This window comes from Amblyomma maculatum, chromosome 2 (assembly GCF_055883805.1).
Source record: "Amblyomma maculatum isolate TAMU_Amacu chromosome 2, ASM5588380v1, whole genome shotgun sequence".
NCBI classification, from domain to species: domain Eukaryota; kingdom Metazoa; phylum Arthropoda; class Arachnida; order Ixodida; family Ixodidae; genus Amblyomma; species Amblyomma maculatum.
In genome coordinates, this window is record NC_139345.1 from 185,291,983 (window position 1) to 185,308,719 (window position 16,737).

Below are 16,737 nucleotides of genomic sequence, written 5' to 3' on the forward strand. Positions count from 1 at the left end.
GCGGAGGTAGTTCGCAGGGGTCAAGTGGATGCAACTAGCACAGAACCGGGTTAAGTGGGGATAGGCCTGCGCCCTGCAGCGGGTATAGTCAGGCTGATGATGATGATGATGATGATGAATAACCGACTCGCACGCAGTGGACCTCGGCATTTTGCTGAGCTCAGGTCTCCTAGCGACCCTGCTGGTTGACGCGACAACATCCGCCTCCAACGCTCAGAAATCTTCAATGCCTGGTATAGGCTTCTCAGTCGGTTGGGTTTTGGAACCGACATTCAAGGATATTCGACGGCGTAGAGCCTCATAGGGAAGGGGAACCACCGAAACTCGCAGGATTATCACCACCGCTGTAGGCACAAGCCAAATCTGCTTTGCAGGCTTGAAAATCGTGATTGCCACCGCATCGCTCAGAGTGTAGATCCTTTGTGCATACTTGGCCACATGCTCAACCCTTTGGCATCTAAAACACCATGGAAGACTTTCGGTGAAATCGACGACTGCGTGTTTTGTAAATCCTAGGTCAATTTTTTCCGGGCGCCCTGAGTTGGGAGCGAATGACAGCAAGACAGAGTTGGCATGCTTCGCAGCCCATTTCTTTTCTTGAGACTCCACACAACGCATGAGTCGCTTCACGTGTAGAACACCTTGTGATATCAAGTAATCAAGTAGGTCGCATTCTGAATATCACTTTGGTACACCTTAATAACGCAGGTGTTGTTCGTGTAGGACATCCAGCTTCGGGTAGGACATGAGACATTCAGCTGAAGAGCCCCTTGCATGGTGAACCGGCTACGATTCGGGGCTGTTCCGAGCTGTGATTAAATGGCCGCGGAAAGGAAGATGGGGTTCCTTACTCCTAAATCAATCGCTTTCTCAGTGGCAAAATTACTACTGGCATCCCGACCGTTCTTTGCTTTCGGTGAGTCACCAACTTGAAACCCTCGTTGTACACGTCAGCCATATAGGCCACCGACTCGTCACTGTCCACGATCGTTGACGCATCCCCATTGATCGATGAAGTCTCGCTGGACGGGTGGTGTCTGCATGTACTGGACGCCTCTTGAGTGCTAGCCTCCTTAAGTTGGCGCGGTCTCTTTAGAAATGTCGGCGCCGGAGCAGCCGTACTATTCCCTAGGGACAGTAGAGGTTTGAAGGGGTAGCCGTCTTCGAAGATTTAAACAAAAGTAGGCAAATGGGACAAAATTAGGTATATCATCCGAGCTGAGGCGACAGTAGATTGAACGTCTTCGTCTTCCTTTGAGCATCTCACAGGCCAGTCTGAGCGTCTCAACGTTCACTTGCGTACTCGGCCTATATTTTGTAATCTTAAGTTAATCGCGTTCCCAGTACACCTGAGATGTTTCAAATTAATTGTTATTGTTAAACGCTGCATTTGGTCCCATCGTGTACATAATCCATGGCAAACCAATTAATAAACGCTCACGAACCGGCCAGTACAACATGACGCATAGGTGAGGCGCCGCTGTTCTGTCAAGACGGCTGCAAATTGGATCTGGCATTTTTGTGCCGCTGCGTCGAACACCTGATTACGCGGATTACACTCATGCTTCTAACGCCATGTATAGAGACACAACTCTCCATCTCGTTAGACCACCTGGCTAGCTTGTTTCTCTCCTCTCCCTCTGTAACAAGCAAGGCACCTTGGGAAACGGCTACTACGCTGTTTGACCACTTGCAGTTCGTTGTTTTCCGCAACCAGTGTTCTGCAAGCGCTTTGAATAATGGCCGCAACGCTCTAGGCTACTACCGGTGCCCTACGCTACGCCAGCTCTGGCTTGCTCCGTCAAGGTGAGGGACGACGTACGTTACTTTTCTACCCGTGCAACACCCGAATGAGAATGGAAATGTGAGGCTATTACAGCTTTGTCTGTAAAAACCTTCTTCCGATTTGGTGGCATCAGATGGGGGCAGGCTGTTATTGGCTGAATTCGCAAACGACCGCGTGTGGTCATTGAAGCTAATCCCATGTTGAAGCGGAGTTTCTCTGCTGGTATAATGTAGCAGCTCCAGGCGGTAATGTGTAGACGCCGTCAGGATTGTGTACCTTAGGCAGTATTTCTAAACGATTTATTTTGGAAGTTCTCTGCTATCAAATGACAGCTTTGAGCAATCTTCTATTTAAAGTTGTTTTAGCTGCTATCTCTGCACGTCTATAACAGAGATTGCGGAAATATGTATTTACTTTTTATGACAATTGTCACACAAAACTCGTTTCTGCACTGACCTGTCTGACAAAGTTCGCCCGTGAAACCAGGTGGACAGATGCATTGGCCGGTGATATCATGGCACACACCCCCATTCTTGCAGTTGGGACACGTGTGCTCACATAGCGGTCCGTAGATTTGGTGGGGGCAGACTGCGAAAAATATGCGGGAATATTATACATGCTTGTCCGTGGAAAAACCTCCAGATGTATACTCCTTGCTGAAATGCATAGCGCTCGCTCTGATATATAATTACATTGTAATAGATGTGGCAGCACAGGTTTCCAACAAGTCTAAAACAGTATTGTGTGATTTTGTTATTCTGTAAAGTATACTTAGTGCCTCTAAACGCTTATATCCCACAGTCTTTCTCTAAGTAAAGCTGTGCTTTTCCCGCTAAGGAAGCGAAAGATGCCTACTTTTGTTGCATGTGTACAATTTAGTGCTACCCCGGTAAAAATTACTCTATGATAGACTGTGAAGGAAATTAACTTTAATTTGTTTACACTGACAAGACCATGTAAACGTCACTTTTAATATAACTTAGATATTGTAACGCTACTGACGAAGACGACGTGTTGTGTGGCAGAAGAGAAGAAAGAAGAGAGGGAAGGAGCGGTGTTGTTTCGGAGCTAGTACGCCTCGCCTTGTTCCGATCCAATCTGCATTGTATATAAACACCCCTCCACTATTTCATCGAAAAAGGTTGCAAGTACACTACCACGTGGTTGTAATGCCTGAGCCGTCTAGGGGCGTCCGGACATATTGTCGGATATGCGCTGACATTGCACCTGCATTTCAAGTCGTTCTGTCCGCGGCTGTCGCAATGTTCTCATCACAGTATGGTGGTACAAGCCTAGCACTGGCCTACAGCTAGCCGCTTGGCTGTCATTCTGTCTCGTGCCTAGTCCGCGCCCGTAGCTCTTAGCCCGTTAAACTCAGAGAAAAGGCCGGACACAGTTATCTCCCTCTTTGCCAGTCCCATTACAGTTTTGTCCGAAGGTGCAGTGAGCGGAATCATAACCTCGTTTAAGGAGTCGATGGCGGAACCAGGCTGCCGTTTTCTTCCTTTCTCGCTTTACGCTTCATTTATTCACCACGCGAACCCTTCGAAACGAACACGAAAAGGGTTCTACTTAAGTTGAGGACAACGAAAAATGATAACATCGTAGCCAGACTCCACGGCAGGGAGCACTTTCCTGTGCCTTATAAGTGACAAGAAAGCGCGCTACTGTGGCCGAAAGTGCGTTTCCGTTGATACCTTTTGTCGGCGGTGATCGCGGTGTACAGAATAAGGAGCTTAAAAATCATGGTGTACCTAACCTTCTCTGTTTTTATTTGGGGCCCTGCATTCCCATGTTCCAGCGATGCCGCCTAGTAAACTGAAAAACTTCCAACAGCTGGTGCTTTCATTGAAGTTCATGATTACCGCGTTCGCAGCCATCTTTCTTTCGAACTAATATGGCTGCTGTTCAACCTCACGGATCTAAAATCCACCAAGTGCCGTTTATATTGCAATGGAACAGCGCTGGGATTTTAAGCCGGTTAGCTGAACTGAAACTATTCTTGTAAGAGACTTGTGTTGCAGTACTGGCCCTATCTGAAGCTGGCCTGCTAAGCAAGAGATATCTGACTGGATATGTCGCCCATAAAAACGGCAGCACAGTCATTTCCTGCAGGCAGTGCCGTGCTTTACACACGAAGGGAAATTACATATCTTTCTTTAAACGTTACCGATACTCGCATGGATGATTTTGAGGTAGCGGCTGTGAGGTTACGGCTCGGCTTTCGAACTCTTTTATTACATACGTGTACGTGCCCCCGCTGATGAAGGTGGCAATTGATTTGTTTCTGCAGCACCTCAGCGACCGCTGCCCAGCACTTTGAATCATCTGCGATTATTCAACGCTTATCATTACGTGTGGGTTGAAAGGAACACTGGTTTCCATTGACGCAAACTCGTAGACGTTACTGACAGTTCATACCTGTGTATTGCCAATGACGGAAGCCTCACTTTCATCCTGCCTCCAGCCTTAGCCACAGCTATAGATAGCCTTGACTTTGCATTCTCCTGATGTCCGCGTGAAGTGGTCAACAGCACCTGACTGCATGGGAAGTGATCATTATCCTGTTTTTGTTTTTGCTGCCAACTTTTCTATGGGCTGTCCTAAAATCGGCCTTGTTGTCAACTGGGACAAGTGCATAGAACAGCTAGAATGTGTTTCTGGTGATAATGGTGCATAGCTGATATTGGTATTGCGGGTGCATAGAGCACCTAGAATGTGTTTCAGGTGATATTACTAACAAAACGGTTTATAGTAAAATGGCAGTAACTACGGCGGTCATGTTACTTGACAATTTTTCTGCCCCGGATTTAAAACCCATAAACCTTTTCGAAGCGAGAAGAAAGGTGGAGCGACAACTCATGCGGAAGAAGAGTGACAGGAACTTTAGGACGGCCTACAATAGGCAGAATTATGCCATTCAGCGTCTCAAGAATAAGCTCTAGAGGCCGCAATGGGCCTCATTCTGTGCTAGTTTGGCATTTTTCTCATCGATGATGAGAATATGCTGAGTCATTGGCAGTCTTGTTGGAGAACCTCGCTCTTTGAAGCCTGTTGAAGCTCTTGCAATGCGCAAGGAAAAACCCATTGCGTGCTTGGAGGAGGCGTTTGCAGATGCGCTTTTATCTACAAACACACCACCTGCTTCCTCTACGTCGGTCTTGGACGCCCAGTTCACGCTCATGGCTCAGTGGCCCGCGGCGCCGGTGTGCACCAGGTTCAGACCGGCAGAACTTGCCCCTGGAACTCAGGAAGGAACTCCTAAACTTCATCAATTGAGTTTTGGGAGACTGGCGACATTCCTCCGTCATGAAATGTAGCACGTGTGGTTCGGATGCAGAAGCATGTCAAATACATGGCGGTCCTTGCCTCGTATAGCCCTGCGTCACTGACCTCCTGTGTGGCTAAGCTGATGGAGAAGCTGGCAAATTAACGCTTATCGTGATGGCTTGAAGACACCAAGGTACTGCAAACATGCATGACAGGATTCTGGGGAGGATTAAAACAAGTGAGTTTTCGGCCATTCCACCTAAGCCATTTTTCTTGCCATTGCAAAAGCTTATGACAGAGTGCTTCAGAGCTCCATTTTGAATAGATTGCAAGGCGTGCGCATACAGTGCCTTATGCTAAGGTTCATTTGCTCGTTTGTAAGTGGTCGTACGGTTCGAGTACAGGAGTACCATAAGCGCCAAAAGGGCTGTATCACGAGGTGTGCATCAAAGAATTGTTCTTTCCATAACGCTCTTTACCGTCGTAATGGCTGGCCTTACCGATTCATAGCGAACAAATTGCTGTCAAGTGCGTATGCCAATATATGCTGACGACATTTGCATTTGCATTACTGGCTAGCAACACAAGCGATTAGCTCCGATAGCTCAACAGGCTCTGCTTTCGACACAAGCTTAACTTCAAGGTGCGGCATTGTGTCTATCAGTGGAAAATTCCGGATTTGTTCTGTTTATAGATGTAGGAAGAAGTCATGCGCGGTTAAGGATAAACTTGGCCACTCTTCCATTTGCCAATTCAATCATATACGTTTTCTCGCAGTAATTACTGACTCCCGCCTACAGTGGCGAAAATCTGTCGACGCGATTGTCTAATCTCTATATTGGCGTCTCAATGTGATCGTAGAATTGCAAGTGAGCAATGGGGAAATCATCCTTCTTCAATGTTCAGCCTTCATTAAGCGATGGTGATCAGTAGCACAACCTTTAATTTCCCCCTCGGCATCACAGCTTGAACGTCTCGAAGTTTTCCTAAGAAGAGCCATTGGAGCTCATCAGACGGTAGCGAAGAGGGCAGTACTTCATGCGTCAATATGGAAACCTCTTATCCTTGTCGCTTCACAGAGACTACTAATGCAACTTGGCCGCCTCGGAGATACGGTAGCTGGGCAATCCCTACAGCGGATCGAAAAGAGATCTGAGTCGAGAGCTTACTTGGCACTTAATGCACTTATTTTTCTAGGTATTATAATGTTCGAAGGCAAAGGAAACGGTTGAAACCACCCTGTTCATTTCTGACCCTCGACTGTACAGTCAGGATTCCCCATGTGAGTGCTAAGCGCAGTTCTCGTTTAGCTGCAACGTGTTTGTGTTTGAACATTTGGAAAAAGCCTATGCCCGCCATATTTTTACATTTTCACTGATGGTTCAGCAGACAAGGTCAGAAAATCTAGCTCAGTGGCTTTTTACACTCATTTAGGAGCTATACGTGGTCTGGATGCTTTACTGAAGTCGTATTTTCCACAACGGCCGAAAGTGTTGCTATTGAGGTGACTTTAAGGAAGCTAGGGTCTTGTCCGGCTGAACCTGTAGTCATCCTAAAATTCAAAGTCTGCCCTTCAAAGGTTAGAGCGTGGGTTCCCTACTCATGCATTGCATATAAGCTCTCTACGCTTGGCGCAGACTCTACACAGAAGAGGCTTTACTTTACATTTCCAATGGTCATTCTCAAACATATGTGTCAGAGTCAACGAGGTGCCAGACAGGCTCGCCAGTTAAGCACTGTTAGGTATTTCCTCCAAAAAGTTTCTTAAAATAAAAAAGGAATTTTCATAGAAACGCGACTCAACCATTTTTGTAACGTGTGGAGTGCGGCCCACAAGCCATGTGTGACCAAGAGACTGAGAAGACATCAGTACACTCTACTACATCGAATTTGCACGGGTTCCGCTCGTACTCCTGCCTGCATGCATAAGACGGGCATGGCATCATCTCCGCTATGTTCTATATGTGGTGTGTGGGGGGATAAGAACATTATATTATGTGCTGTCCAGAGTGCAACGCAGAAAGGTGTGTGATTCTCGCTTCCTTCAAAAAGATCGGAGCCCTTCACAGTGCGCTTCAGGACATTCTCTACAGGAGTGGAATCCAGACATGCAGAAGGGAGGCTTCACGCCTTCTTTTACAAGTTCTGCAGGGTACTGATCTTGACTCTAGATGGTGACAGCTGGATTGGAGTATGTTATACTGTGAGTGAATGTGTGTATAGATTGTGGCAGCTGGAATGAACGCTGTTTACTTAATGCATGTGCGCATAGTTGGTGACTTTTGGAGTGGACTATGTTATACTGTGAGTGAATGTTGGGCATATATGGTGACAGCTGGGGTGGAATATGTACTGTCAAAGTGGCTGTGCGCATAGGGGGGCAGATTTAACCGATATTAGGACTTTCCTTAACACAGCGGTGATGCTACGGTGGAGCAATTGCCGCCAGAATAAGCAAGGCTAATCTCAGCTGTAGAATACTACAAATCAACTCTCCTATTATTGAGACTGGTGTTCACCTAAGCCAGCAATTGTCGACTCTGCTGACCAGAAAGATGAGGGTTCGTCGAAGGGACTCAGATCGATGCCACAGCGAAGGGCTTATGATATGCGCAGAAGGGAAGCTTAAATCCAGCAGGAAGAGCAGCGAGGTTACGGGAGAAATTGATTGTCCACAAAAACGCACGACCGTTTACCACAAGAAACGAACAATGAGGCACAAGTACATCGCTCTGAACACCTGGCGAATAAATATCTATACCAGAGCTTCAACGCTGTCGCTGTTGAGAGGCGATGGGTGAACTGGGACTTATAATGCAGTGCACGATGGCCCGACTGTACCTTCGGAGACATTAAACAGTTTCCACATCTTGCAAACTTTCTAACGGACAGGCTCAACTGTCTGCTCCAGATAAACCACCGCAAGAGTCAAATGTAGCACCACAAATTTTCAAGATCTCCAGCTCTAAAATCATTATATCGGTGGAACGAGTAAGAACAATAAATGCCGCTTGAGAACCACGTCTGCCCAGTTTAATTTCTACACTACACACTCCCAGAGACCGCATTGATTCACCAGTTATTCCATACAATGCTGACGTACGGGCACACTGAGACATCACTTTGGGCCCTACCACTCGTTTAAATCCCAGACTCATTACGAAAACATTTGTTCAAGTATCCACAAGAGCCGATGTGACTATATGATCCACATAGACGTTGACTTTCTTTCTGAGCATTAAAACAACCGGAGGTACATTGGTGGAACAGTAATGTATATTGCGCAAAAAGACGAGACAAAGAGGAGAAGTGGACAACGACGGCGCAGAACTGACAACTGAATTTATTCGAAGAACGGAAGAGTATATATATAAGTACACACACTTGTTGTACCCACATGAGCATAGTCAAAAATGCATAAAAAATCTATATCAACACAGTAAAACTCCCCCCATCACACGCACGTGGTGAAAACTGCAGACGCACTAACGATTGTGCAGCATGGTCAACTCATTTTCTGTCAACGCGACGGACGTATTACTAACACAAACATTTTGCTTTCGGTTAATATGGAACGCCTCGGCGATTTCTCGAGTAGTCTGGTCTTTATGAAGAAACAATATATTAGTATCAACGAAGAAAGGTACACACTCACACGCGTTACAATGTTTTGCTAAGTTAGTATCATTCTTTTTTAAGGACTGCGCATGCTCCATCAGCCTAATGTTGATGCAACGGCCTGTCTGCCCAATATACGTACGGCCACAGGACAATGGTATTTGGTATACTACACCCATCCTACAACTAATGAAACTCTTGGCGTGATTGACCTGGCATCTGTTCTTACTTCTTGTGCCCCCCAGCTTTCTTTGAACCGCTGCACCTACCTTGCCAATCTTATTAGGGGCTGAAAACAACACCTGTACGCCATATTTTGCGCCTACTTTTTTAAACCGATGTGATAATGCATGTATATAAGGCACAACTGCAATTTTATTTCTTTCATTTTTTCTTTCTATCTGTCCGGAACACTTCAGAGAACGCAGAACCTTATCAGCACTAGCTACAAGCACTGAGTCTGGATAACCAGCCTCCCTACATCTGTTAGCTTGGATTTCAAGGCTATTATACATTTGATGTGCACAAGACTTATTGACAGCCATCCTAAAACAAGCTGTTACTATTCCAGATTTAACAAGTTTGGAGTGACATGACTTGTAGTTTAAAAGAGGCTTTACACTCCTAGGAGAGTACTGCCAACACACATGATTCATATTAAAAGTCAACTTTAAATCTAAAAATTGCAAAACATTTTTCTGAGGAACCTCAAAGGTGAACTTCAGTCCTGTACCATTCCGAGCAAAAATGTCAAGAATTTGAGGCACATTTACAGCATCCAAGGATCTAACTAAAACAAGAAAATCATCTACGTATCGGAATATACGAATGATCTTTCCTGTTAGGTCGCTCTCTATTTTTCGGTCGACATAACTAAGATAAATGTTACTGAGAACGGGGGCTACTTTAGCGCCTATGCACACGCCAGACTTCTGCATGAATAATTTATCGTCCCACATTACATAGGTGTTCTGAAGATAAAATGACAAAAGTTCCAGGAAGGATCCAACAGTTATACCGCACTCATTTCGAAATAAACACTCATCATTATCCTCTGTGATGCAATTCTTCACACATTGTAGAAGTTGATTATGAGAAAGAGAATAAAACAAGTCAACCACATCTATGCTAAAGCCAGAGCAAGAAGCCATATTCTCGTTGAAAAGATGCTTTACAACGGTCTCAAAGTTAGGCACAAGAAACGGGTCAATAACGGAAAGTGCTGACAAATGATTGTTAAGGTAAGACGATACGACTACTTGCCAAGTCTGGCGCTCAGAAACTATTGCCCGGAAAGGGATGCCAGGCTTATGCGTTTTTGCTGAAAAGAAAATTTCAAGAACTGGAAGTTCAGCTTTCTTTACTTTGCTTGCCAAATTCTGTAGTCCAAATCCATGCAATAACGCCACAGCCTCTTTCTTGCACTCAACCGGATCCTTTCTGCTCACTCTAAAATGCTTCCTTACTGACTCACATGCTTTTTCTGAAAACTGTTTCTCGGACAGTACAACAAAGTAGCCTTCTTTATCAGACTGCACAACGTGCAAACGATTGTCACACAGGTAATTGACCAATGAGCGAAACCTGTTACTACGCCGACCACTAGACTTGCTACTGGCTACCGCATCAACACTCTGAAATACACCTAGACCTATCATCGAACTGAGCTTTGGACGATACACTGCAGTTTTCACCACGTGCGTGTGATGGGGGGAGTTTTACTGTGTTGATATAGATTTTTTATGCATTTTTGACTATGCTCATGTGGGTACAACAAGTGTGTGTACTTATATATATACTCTTCCGTTCTTCGAATAAATTCAGTTGTCAGTTCTGCGCCGTCGTTGTCCACTTCTCCTCTTTGTCTCGTCTTTTTGCGCAATATACATTACTGTTCCATCATGGTTCACCAACTCGCCCAATCAGCCGTTCTTCTACGGTACATTGGTGCATGACAGACATTCTGCGATCTCACCTCCATCGGCCCCCGCTGGCGTGGCGATGGAAACAGGCGTGTGAGAAATGCTGATGTAGGAGTCACGCTGCGATCAGATCGCGGAAAAGGGGTCCTCATTCTGGCCTGCGAATAGTTCGGCGCAGTTGGTGAGTGGAAAGGCGGATGGCGGAGAAGGTATTGGTGCTGGTAGCCTGGTTCTGCAGTATAAGTGGTGATACCGTAGCAAGGTGAGCAGCGACGATGGCAAAACCGCACGGGAATTACCACACTGGTAGCAATACAAGGACGGATGGACTACAGTCTACCTCGGGAAGATATCAGTGCTGTCAGGGGCCATATGGAAGTCATTGTCACGTCCTCCTCGAAGTTGGCTGGTGGCGGCTCATTAACGCGCACACGTGCTTCGTGATGCGAACGTGAGATATGGCAGGCTCGGCAGTGTCGGAACTGCTGGAGCACCTTGTACTCTTCATGGTGCGCTGCAGTGACAAACAGGGGCTGAGGCTGAGGTAGCGGATGCACAGATGGCTGCACATTTGGACCACAGGGTTAGCTCGTCGCGTACAATCTGGTGAAAAGTCGCGGCAAGTTCACTGTTGAAGTGGTCTGGGACCGTACGTGCAGTAGCTAAGTGACCAAACTTCGGACGCATCTAAGGTTATCAACTTTGAGCCAATGTTCATTCACGTTAGAGACGGAGTCAGATTCTCCTTGCTGATGAAGTAAGTGTAAATATCCTCGGCGAAACGTTTTTACAAGTGACACACCTTGTGCTCCTCAGAAATGTTAGAAGCGACATTGTAAAGTTTCGAGGTCGCTAAGATGTACAGGGTGGCGGTCTATCCAGGAAGCTGTGCTCGGTGAGCCAATGTCTGTTCGGCATGCTTCTAATTTGCACGGCATCACCGAAGCACTTATTCAGCTCCTCTACAAACCTGAACAAGACGTAAATGATCTTCGTGGTTTTCGTACCACGTAAGAGCCATGTCTGTTAGCGCAACCCCTACGTTGGTAGGTTTGGTGGCCAGGTCCCGCTTGGTATACCGGCTGATGCCTTTTTAGAGTGACATCAACTCGTCCATGTCCTACGCGACGGCGCCCACGAAAGAGCGTGGCTCTTGGTAATGCGGCCAGGTGCTCAATTCAGAGTCGAGCGCTGCGTCGCCGTCCAGGTACTACATCTCAGGACCGCAAGGTGGCAAACTGGAAAGACGCCGACTACGGCGAGGGCTGAGTGGTTGATTCGTCACTGAGAAGGTCGTACCCACCAAGCCTCCACCAAGCTGCTAAGTGAAGGACTTCACATAAAACAGAATAACAGAGGCATCTGGTCCGCTGTCAGTCATCGCGGCTGAGCGCACTCAATTTACATAGTCTTCCTCTGTAGTGCCCAGCACATCATCTTTGCGGCCCGTCACAATATAAATATATGTATGTGTATGTGTGTGTGTGTCTTTAAAAGAAATACGTAAGAAAAAGCAGAAAACTACGATGGTGTGTGCAAATTTGTCTTCATTTGGCCTTATTTGCTTGCGTCTAAGAACACGCTGTTTACTTCATGGCTCTATCCGCATCTAACCCTCATGACTGTTTCAAAGGCGTGACACTGCGCGTAGTGTACGAAAGGCATATACGTGCAAACTGCGATTATTGAACTTGCTTGATGGCATATAGATATTCGCCACAACAGGCTCAGGCAGCGCACACCAGCCGAAGACGCTGGCAAAAAGGCAGAATTAATGGCGTTCTCGAATTGATTTCAATAATGCATTAGGCCCTAACAAAAGCAAACGCTGTGAGTCAGAACATTCAGTGAACCTACAGCTGTCATTTAGAATCCGAAAAATGTCGTCCTTCAAGGCACATTGCATTTAATGCCGCTAAACTTTATCAACAATTACCTGAGGCTTTGTAACCGTCGCAGCAAACCCCAACGAAAAGTTAAAAGCGGACCAACGTGATAGAAAATCGTGAAGCCAATTTGGGGAGTTGTGTTCATACATATGCGTAAGGCGCTAATGGACAAAACAGTGTAGGCATCAGGAATGGACAAATGGAAACTTATACCTGAAGTGTGATGAAGTGTGAAGCAGCTTTCACCATGGAAAAACGTGTATTCTCTTATCCTTGAATTAGAATGCCCCATTTGGTTTTGCACTTCAATTACTGTATTATGACAAGCAATTCGCTGAGTTTTAGCACTGCCGTAGATAGTCTAGGCAAGTCAGCAATCGGAAATGGCTCTTGATGAACAGAGTGGCAAGCCGATATTTGTAGCGTAAAGTTTCGTTGCAAGACCGCAATCAGACATACAGCAACTGTTACACTCTACGCTTAACGTCCTCATCTAAGCAGCCCAGCTTGAATACTATGCCATCTCCAAGCCAGATTAAAAACGCATTTGCGTTCCCTGTGGTTGGGAGGGGCGTTTACAAACGCCTATTCCCAGCTCATCGCCAATGGCAGACACCACGACCTGTGAGGGCTGCGAGTGGAAGGGGACGATTAGGCGATTTGAGAATTATCTTGCTTTGTACGTCAACGTGCACCTAAATGGCATGGTTTGCTGCTTGGATGCTCGTCTCCACATGGAAGAGAAGATTCTAAGGCCTTGAATAATACCTCAAGCTTAGACAGAATGTGTGAAGGGGCTTTTAAAGTCTCTGAAGGATTCGGCATTGTTGACTTTCACTGCTCTCCTTGTGCACCCCAAGAATAATAGTCGCCTAGCGACATGTGGATAACTTCTTTACCATTGCCTTCTTTCTTTTCTATCCTTTCCCTCTCTCTTTTTTCCAATCTGCATCCTCTTTCTATTCCAAAAGAAGGCATCGCCTAGTTAGCCTCCCTATCATTTTGTTGTTCTGTTTCGCTCACGTGACGGTATGACTATGAGCCTCGGTTTAGAGTTGCTTGCATGACCAGTCACTAACTTAATTTTCTCAATGCCTCGAGCACACATTAACACTCAGCTGCTGACATAGTCTCTTCCGTTACGTACTCAACCCACCGGACGTCCGCGAATAATTTGCGCGCTCAGTTAAGCGCATTCTTCAACCAGTGTACTAGTAGGGGACCACCCTTGAAGAGTTTGTTTTAAATAAGCAAAGTTGTTTCCATCCATCCAACCAGTGTACTACATTTCTCGGAGCCTCCAGGCACGCTGCAGAGGGTTGAATGCGTGGTAGGATTGTTTATAAGGCGCATCAGCGGGTATCCTTGTGACTACCCACTTGCGCACCTGAGCATGGGCCAGAAGTCGTGTAACACATTCACTTTGTCGCGTGTGATAGAAGGGGCCAAATCGGACATTTGCAGCATACGAACGCTATGCCCGGCATTGCCATCCCTTCAATGTCACACCCGGTGTTTTCAGAACTTCAGAGCCACTACGGCATGTGTTCTCACGATCATAATACTACTCATCCTTATTTAGACACATCTCATTACTTCCATTTGCGGACAGTCATCTTTGCAAAGAAATTCAAATGGAAGATACCAGTTCCGAAGGTCGCAAGAAAGCAGTCAGTAACAGTAATGCAATGGCCTTGTCCCGCTTGTTCACGCGGTCGAAAGTTAGAGGGGACCCATTTAATGCAGCGTCAGTCCTTATGGGGCACACGGCCACTCGATCAATTCTCCGGCCCGGTTGTACTGTCGCAACAACGCTTCAGGGTGTCACAAAACAATAGTGCAACAGCCCTTACACAGAGCTGAGGCATAAGGCCCAGTTTTTGCAAGCGTCATACATCATGACGCTTCTTATTAGCATCATGTTCGCTTCATACTCGCCCCACTCGTGGGGGCGAGTATGACCACAAGACCTGATCACAAGACTGCGATGTTGGGATTTAATGTCCCGTTGGCTATTGCCATAAAGCAATCACTTTGAAAGTATAAAATTGGACTGTCGAACATGAAGACAGGTTTGTTCAGAAAGGGGAATACCAGGAAGCGGGGCAGAGAAAGTATGAGGAACAGTTAGAGAGTTTGGCAGTTTATGTAGCAGGGATTTCCTATAGAAAGTTAACTGCTCATCGCCTTTCTGTGACAACGCAATCTACATTTCTCCCGATAACGACTACTGATACGGTGCTGACAGGACACTGGCGCACAACGCGTACCGGAGTGAATGAAGCTCATATTTGAAGCAAATTACCTATATTATCATGTGACGAGTACAGAGTTTAGATAACATATATTTCCTTCTGCTCTAGGTAGAGATCAAGGATGGCCGTTATTTGCCCTGTTAGGAGGATTTTGGTCAAGGGAAGGAATGCTTCCTGATAAACACGAATTGCATTTTTCAACGTGCCATTGATGCATTTCGAGACGATGAAATAAGGGCATAATCACCGAATTCGAATTCTCATCACAGTTATCGAAGCTGTCTGCTCCACAAGGTTTCGCATCATTCGCTTAGGGTACAGCTGAGACCATAATTGAAGTTAGCCCAATATTTGCTTGATGACGAGAAAAATCTGTTATCTTGAAGTACCATTGATGCACCCTGCTGCAGGTTGCTTGTTGGATGCAACCCGTTAATTTCCGTCGGTTATAAGAAATGAAAGCTTCATGGGTCGCCTAAAAGCATGCAACGCACAATACTGATTTGCGCAAGGTTACTTCTTTCAATCACTCGAAACACAGTTGCATGTTCCTGTTTTTGAAATATCGTAAATTCCTAAATTAATACGGTACGGTAAAAACATTCGCTTTGTTTTAATATCTAAAATATGCAATTATCTATGAGACCGACTTCCGCACAAGCAGGTTGTGGTAGAAGAGTATCTGTCTTCTTTTGTGCCGCGTGAAAGGCTTTTTGTGAGATTTACCTTCTTAAAGCGACTGAGGCTATGAGAGACGCTGTACAGCACGAAACCTTTTGTAGGAAGTTAAAGGCAAATTATATCGCCTACTTAAGTGATAGCGGACATAAACATTTCTAGCCTTTGTATAAAACAAGAGACAATTACTCACCTCGAACGATGAACCTGATAGCCGTTCCAAACTCGGTGCGATTGAAGATAACAATAGTAGCAGCAGATAATGATATTGGCGATGTCAGCCATGGAATTCGCGAAAGCCTGAATCCATCAGGCATTTCATCCCCTGGATCAAGCCTTCTGAAATCCTCGATAATTGTTCCATCTTTCTCATATCTCGAAGAGATCAAGGTATCGTTCACGCTCAGCGTCATGGTGTAACTCCCGAACATCAGCACAGGACCTGCAAGGAAAAAAAATATTTATTGCTTAGTGGCATCCTGTTTGCGTGGCGGTGTGAGTAGTAATTAGTTTTTTATCGTAATATGGTAAGTTTTAGTCTGCATGTTCAAAAATTCATGTTCAAAAATGACGTCAGCTAGAGTTGTCATTAATAACTCCACCCGATAAACGAATTGAGGAGGGAGCCCAATGTAAGGAAAAACAAACTGTAATCACGCAGTACGTTTCGCGTAACTAAATGGTCTCTCAACGTTTTGGCAGTTGAGTGCAATCTGCTGTCGCCTCAGCATGCCAATGCCTGATTTTAAATTGCTTATTGAGACAATTCCGAGACGGAGCACGATCTGCTCAGACGCTCGTCAAACACTCTGCCCATTAAAGGAGCATCAGTTAGCTACGAAACCTTCTGATCTCCGTATATCTCTGTTGGCTTGACACCAACCAGCCTTGCCTTCTGCATTAGCGGCGTGGCAGTTTTAAACAGAGCATATTTGATCTTCAGGACACGAAACTATGCAGTGGATCGGATGAGTGCATTTTAGTCACGACACATGCAAACATGAGGCTATCATATTATAGCGCTGTAACATAGTAATTTACGCTATTGAAGGCTGCTTACGCATGATGGCTATGAGCAACGAAATATTAGTCCAGTCAGGTTGGACTATGGAGCCTTTACGTCAATGTGCACACTACCTATCATAGGCTTGTGGCATAGGGGATATTTAAGACGACGTTTATCCGCCAGGGATGAAACTAACCTACCTAGTCTCCTTCCATCCAGTCTTAACTGTGAAAGCAGGTCACTCATCATCATCATCAGCCGGACTGTACCCACTGCTGCGCGAAGGCCTCTCTCATATTCTTTCAATTAACCC

At 45.7% G+C, this 16,737-nt stretch overlaps 1 protein-coding gene across 1 annotated transcript in view; it reads right to left on the reverse strand.

Annotated features, from left to right (window-relative positions):
• Nucleotides 1-16,482, reverse strand: part of LOC146200600 (tyrosine-protein kinase receptor Tie-1-like) — a 39,676-nt gene extending 23,194 nt beyond the window's left edge. The window contains exons 1-3 of the mRNA XM_084592404.1: nucleotides 16,479-16,482; nucleotides 15,612-15,860; nucleotides 2,243-2,374 (exon numbers count right to left, since the gene is read on the reverse strand). Of these exons, the coding sequence (XP_084448530.1) occupies nucleotides 2,243-2,374; nucleotides 15,612-15,860; nucleotides 16,479-16,482 (385 nt within the window). The remainder of the gene's footprint in view (nucleotides 1-2,242; nucleotides 2,375-15,611; nucleotides 15,861-16,478) is intronic.
• Nucleotides 16,483-16,737: the final 255 nt, after the last annotated feature.